The sequence below is a fragment of the Serinus canaria genome, chromosome 4, assembly GCF_022539315.1.
Source record: "Serinus canaria isolate serCan28SL12 chromosome 4, serCan2020, whole genome shotgun sequence".
NCBI classification, from domain to species: domain Eukaryota; kingdom Metazoa; phylum Chordata; class Aves; order Passeriformes; family Fringillidae; genus Serinus; species Serinus canaria.
The window spans coordinates 445,738-452,217 of NC_066317.1; the positions used below are offsets into that span (position 1 = coordinate 445,738).

At 47.9% G+C, this 6,480-nt stretch overlaps 1 protein-coding gene across 1 annotated transcript in view; it reads right to left on the bottom strand.

Moving 5' to 3' along the window:
- BMP2K (BMP2 inducible kinase) overlaps positions 1–649 on the bottom strand; it is a 49,539-nt gene extending 48,890 nt beyond the window's left edge. The window contains exon 1 of the mRNA XM_009098524.4: positions 258–649. Coding sequence (XP_009096772.2) covers positions 258–405 — 148 coding nt within the window. The 5' untranslated portion in view covers positions 406–649. The remainder of the gene's footprint in view (positions 1–257) is intronic.
- Between the last annotated feature and the right edge of the window lie 5,831 nt (positions 650–6,480).

A 6,480-nucleotide genomic window follows, 5' to 3' on the forward strand; every position in this document is an offset into this window, starting at 1 on the left:
GTTTGTTTGGATTTTTTTCCTTCACAGTAGGGGGCAAACGCAAAACACGCAGGCTGACGGAGGCGCCGGTGACACCTCACCCCGCCTCACTCATCCAAGGCAGCGAGCCGGGGAACTCCGAGCGAGCCCCCGGCCCAGGGAGCGGCCGAAGCAGCTCAGCCCGAAGCCCCGCAAGCGGCTCCCCGCGGGCGAGCGACTCGGCGGGGCCGGGAGGGCCCGGCTCCGGCCCGTCCGCGCCGCCCCCGGCCCGTTCTTACCTTCGGCGAGCGGCTCCTCGGGGGTCACCTGGTACCGCCCCACCGCCAGCGCCTTGCCCAGGGCCACGCCGCTCCCGGAGCCACCGCACGCCGTCCCGCCGCCGCCGCCGCTGCCCTCAGACTTGGGCATGCGAGAAAACTTCTTCATGGCGAGCGAAGCCCCAGGAAGAACCGGGCAGGAACCGGAGGCAAGCGGCGGCCAGGGGGTGCCCCGCTTCACATGCCGGCCGCGGCACTCGCTTCTCCTCGCTCGCCGCCGGCTCCTGAAGGGGAGGAGAAGGAAGAAGAAGGAGGAGGGAGGGAGAAAGCAGGAAGGAGCAGCCACAGCTCCGGGCGGCCGGGGCGGCTGAGGGGACGCCGCGCGCTGTGCCGGGAGCGGCCGCCCCGCCGGCGCGCGGCCTGACGGCGCAGGCGCGGCCCTGCCCCTCACGAAAGTACCCGCCCGGCCGGAAGTGCGGCCGGCGCTGCACGTGCCGCGGGAGCGAGGCGCGAGCCCGCCCCCCCCCCCCCCCCCCCCGCGCAGTTTGCCCGCTCGCGGGGCACCGCGCGCTCCCTCAGGGGAAGTGGCGGGAGGCGCGGAGGGCGACGTGCCCCGAGGGGACACGCACGGCGCAAAAGCCACCCTCAGGCTGGCCCTTCGCCGCCCTCACGGCGTCCGTCGTGCTCCACCGACCCAGCCCGGACCGGGACTTGGGAAGGGGCCTGCGGAGAGCAAAGCGGTGTGGAGACGGTGTGGTAATGATCGCCGTGGTGAAAATGGCTCCGCACGCCCAGGCCTGTGGAGCTTCTTGGGTCTGTGGAGTGCTTTGAAGGGAAACCTCAGGGGGGTGGTGGAGTCCCCGTTTCTCCAGACATTCCAGTCTTACCTAGCTGCTTCCTCTGTCACCTGCTCGAGATGACCCGGCCCTGGCAGGGGAGCTTGACTGGATCATCTCCAGAGATCCCTCACAAACCTAACCCAAAAATCTGTTTATCTGGGAAATGCGTGTGAAAAGCATTGATGACAGGTGTGAATTCCAGTGGTGTGTCTCCACATATACGCTGTGGAGAGGTTTGAAGGTGACTGAAAAACGGGATGAAATGATGGGTCTGGACAGGTACCGTCAGCAATGAAACTTAAAATGTTCATTTCCCATCTGTTGAAGTGAACTGACATTGAGAGAACAAAACAGGGAATTTACCACCACTGAGTCACGGGCTAATTTCACATGGGAGTGTCCCGTCCTGTCGTTTTGTGGGGTTTTTTTTTCTGCTTACCAAATGAAAACATACAGTAAGACCAAAACTGGACACTCTATCAGTCTCTCATAGGAATGAATGGAGCTAGATTTTTGGCATTGACGGTGGTAATTTAACAAAACAACTTTTCCCACTGAACAGGTAAGTTTTGGATGGATTTCACTTACAGCCACTGCTTCAGTGAATACCTCGGAGAGGTCCAAAATGCAGATCTTCAGGATGATGTTTCGGTAAGCAAATGAGTTTCAAGTTAACCGTGTTGCCACACTCTTAGTGGGTAAGAAAATGACAGTGTATCTGTACTGAAGGGGCAACCTGTCACAGTATGGAAAGCACTGATAAGCTGTTTGCATGGGCAGTCCCCTTTCTGAGGTCACTGCTGTCCTCTCAGTAACAGCAGATCAGTTTTTCAGCAGCATACAGAGATTAATTTGCAGTTCTCCCTGGGAGAGAAAGGAATTTTCAGTGCAGATGAAAGGAGCAGAGTTTTGTAAGTGGGATGACATAAGCAGGAGTGTTGTGTTAAAGAGGGCATTCCTACAGTGAGATATGCCTATGCCTCTTAGACATTTATTGATCTCTTTGAGAAAAAATGCAGCCCGGTTATGAGCATGTACGTTTGGTACCACTGACCACCATGATTTTGGTGGTGCTCAGTAAAAATAATGTATTTGCTAAAAGCCACTGTGACTTTGAGAGTACAGCTGGCTTTTAGGTTACCTGGTCAGGTTTTATTTGGCTTTGGTGTCGCCATCCCCACCCATGTGTTCCTGTTCTTTTTAAAGGAAGAGGCTGAATTATTGCTGGAGTTATTTATGGGCCGGATAAAATGAGCCCCCTTGTTACACTGGGATTAACGCTGCTAATCTCTTTCTTGGCATCCTGGAGAGCACAGAGGTCCCCTCCTGGGCATAGCTGGCAAATGAGTGTGAGCCTGTCGTGGCTGCAGGGCTGGCTGGTCTCCTGTCAGGAATCTCCACTGCCTCACAGTGTTCCACAGCACCTTTCGTCTCAGGTTTAGCACCAGATGGGCTTTTCCTGTGATGCCAGCATGTCTTCGTGCTAAGGAGCCCCTTTTATTTAAGTACAGATCAAGGAAGTTCAGTAATAGGGAGGATTTTGACAACTCACTTAAAAACACAGGCCTGACCCTCCCAGCAGGTAATTGAGTAATAATGTTACATATGTGAATAGGCCCCCTCTCTTTTATTTAAATCCTCACCTGAGCAGAACAACATTGTGACATTTCTGGAAGCTATATTCATGTCCAGAAAGGAGGATTGGTGAGTTGTCTTTCATTGAAGTTATGAAACCCAAAGTAAATTTGGCTCCCCTTTACTGATGTGAAACCTCTCCTTTGGTTCAGTCACAGCAGGGATGCTTTGGTCTCCTGCATGTGCAAAGTGTGCAGCAAACCCCACCTATTTAATGCAACACGTGTTTGGCAGCGTGACAAACAGATCAGAAAGCTGTTTGCACTACTTAAAAAACAAACAAAACAAGTTTTAATACCTTGAAAGTACTCACAAGCAGATATTTTCTGGTTGGTGTAAAGCAGTAGATGGTCTGAAAAAACCTGGTGATAAAGAACAGAATCAGAAATACAAATACTGAATTTTGGAGAGATCATTTGGGGAGGGGGATGATGGCCTATGTAATGTTTTTTTTCTTAAACTGTCAGCTGGATGAATCATGAAATCATAGCAGGTACTCAGATTTCATTTAAAAAAAGAACAATATGACAGTGGAGCCAATACTGAACTTTCACTGCAGGAAAACAAAGTCCTGCTCACCTGCTGTGTATGTCTCCACCACAATATTGGAACATTTTGCTTCTTTCTTCCTTTTACTGCTTGGGGTCTAAAATGTAGATGCATTCCTCCACTTTCAATAGCTGTGTAGTGGCAGATCTATATGGCGTATAAACGATCCAGTTCCTGGCCCTGTTTGGCACATAGCACACATCCTGAAGGTTCTGTCCCAGTTAGTGTCAGAGGAGCACGTCTGGAGGGGATGTTAATACAGCAGTAACTGTGCTCTCCATGCGCAGACTGCGAGAGGCACTGCTTGTGTCAGAGAGCGGATCCATAACTTTATTTCCCGGCCCTGGAAATCTCGGTTCTGCAGCCTTGGGCACCTGCCTCGCCTCAGAGCTGGGACAGCTGTCCTGTCCCTGGGAGCGCAGCGAGGCAGCTTGGAGCAGAGTGACTCACCTCCATGTGTGAAGCACTTTGCCATCTATAAAACAGTGCGGTGTTTAGCTAGACCTCTGTAAAACCTTTGAGGATTTGTGCAGGGAAGCTCTAGCTGAGAACTCTGCGTGAAACACCAGGTATTTCACGTGCGCTTGGAGTGTGAAACGTGATGGTTTAATCCTCTTTAAACTGAATAGTTCAAATGCCGGCACCTTGATTACTGTTTATCGAGCGTTTCTTTCCTCACATCTCTCCCTGCACAGAGCTCTTTCCTCTGTACAATACACAAATTTGTTTTAAGTCAATCCCATGAGGATAAAACAACTTCCTGTAAAAATATTGAAAATCCATTACAGAAAGTATTTATTAAGGCAAAAGAGAAGTAGAAAACTTGCTTTGTGTGGGTGTTGTTTTGGAAATGTCTCTTGCTGCTTCTGGATAAACTCTTTTCATTCTAATTACCCAAACTGAGTGTCAGAAACAGAAGGAAAAAATTCTCATTTTATAGGAATATGTCCTTTATATAAAAAAACTTTGAAAGAAGTTAGTAATAGAGGATCTGAAGTGCTCAGCAATTACTGCAGCAAATTGGTTTTTTGTCTTATGTGGGTATGTGAGGGTTATTTTCTATTTTGTAATAATTTAGTCAGTGCAAACAAAACACTGTCAGAGAGTGGGTTTGCCCAATAAGTTCTTCTAATTCATTTTCCCCTCTTACTGCTTCATTGTTTTGGTGTTTTCATTCTGGTCCCCTGACAGCCGTGAGAAACATAATTTTACACATTTAAGTAGCTGTGCAAACTTTCTATCTCAGTAAATCCTGTCTTAGTTTTGTACCGCTGACCCTCGTGTAGTCTGGTTTAGGCACGGTTACTGAAACCACACAAAATGTTTATGATGAGCTAAAAGCTAAGAAAACCCCAGAAGACAACTGGTTTGGGTTTGGGTTTGCATTTTTTCTAGGATGAAGTCATATCCCAGCTCCACATCTTAAAGGCAGGAGTAGTAATGAAAGGCTCTTTTGCGTTGCTTTATTATAAATATAAAATTATATATACAGAACTGCAGAAAGAGTTTGGCATGTTGTGAAATAGCTTGGCATGGAAAATATGGATGGGGGAGGAATAAAAAGCAAAGGAAAGGAGTGGAATCACTTGGAGCAGAGGGGTGGCACAAATCAGTCAGAAAGCAAGTGCATCCTCTGAAGGCTGCTTTGGTTCAGAAGGTCTGAGCAGCCCTGGAGGCTTTGCGGTGACCTTGGGAAGAGAGACAAATTTTCATTCCTTTCAGTTTCTATCATCTCTTCTAATCAGGACAGAAACAAATGGAGCTGTGGAAAAAACTAAGCTGCTGATTTCCAGCTTTAAAATGGAAACAAACTGAGGAGCCAGCTGGTGAAAATATTCAAGGTGCAAATAGCTGACATCAGCTGTGGTGACACCCAGCACAGCTCTCATTGACACTGAGGTCAGGAGTCTTTTATTGCAACACAAGATTCAGTCATCTGTACTGCAGCCAGCATTGGTACCAAACAAAATACAAATTCCTTGTTGAGATGACAACCCCTGGCCTGTTCACCGAGGCCGAGTGGGAAAACAAAGGGAAATGTGCTGGTAAGAGTCCTTGGTAGAAATCCGAGGGGAAGGAATTGCAAAGAGCTTATGAGGGGCTCAGAATTGTTTGCATCTGACCTGGTAAATTGCTTTACATTAATAATGTCTATTTCCTTTCTGGAGCAGAGCAGTCTCCTGTATTTGTGCTGATGACCAGGCCCCGGCTTCATTTGATAGAGTAACCTGTTCCTGCTAGCTGTGTAAGAGCCTTCTGAGATCCCTGTATTTGGCCTCTTGCAGTTGAGCTCTTTGCCTTCCGTTGTCCAGGTTCCTGGTCATTCCCAGCTCACCATCAATCTCGTTACTTTCATTCTTAGAAGCAAGGCCTGATCTTCCCCTTGCTGTAACTACTTACTTTTGCAGTCCTAAAAATGTCCAAGGAGTTTATTTTATAGAAATGCAGTGTGCCCTGTGCAGGCTTTTTAAGGAAGGCTGCCCTCCCAGCTTATTTAATGAGGAAGGCTTACAAAGTTGTTCTCTTCCTTGAAAAAGTTACTCACGTGACTAAAACACGTGGACTTTCTCAGCAGTTCCTAATCGTGGTATATGCTTCATAACAGGCCTGCTGACAGTACTCAGAGATCTGGGGGGGCAGAGTGTTCCCTTCCTGAAAGCTAAACTTTGTTACAGGAAAACTAAAATGCCCAAATTCCAACACTAATGCTGCTTTGCTGCTTCTACAGCTGCTTTTGAGATAAAAAGGACAAAAGGTGAAGGTCAAGCACGAGTGATTAGCCTGAATGGTATCCTACTCCCAGCAGCATACAAATTTCACTGTAGCATACTTTGTTTATGTACTTTTGAGAACTAAATGCCTTACTTCATAAAAGGTGTACAAGTGTCACTGAAAATCCCCAGAGCCATTGATACATCCCAGAATTACTTGTAGCAGTGAAAAGTCTTGGAAGAGCCACAGGCTATGAGGTTGAAGAAATAATTTTATTTCAAATCCTTTTCTTTTACTGTTTGCAGAGGTAGAGTTTACTGTTGAGAATTGTTCTATAAAAGGGCCTACCCCCCCCCACCCCCCATGTACTTTTGAGTCTTAAAGAACTGCAGTAATATCTCTGGTCATTAGTCCTTATGCTAGAAATTCTTAGCTCTTGATACAGTCTTACAAACTTCCAGAAAGGGAGGAAAAAGCTTCCTGGAACAGAGAGCCTGGGAAGAAAGAAT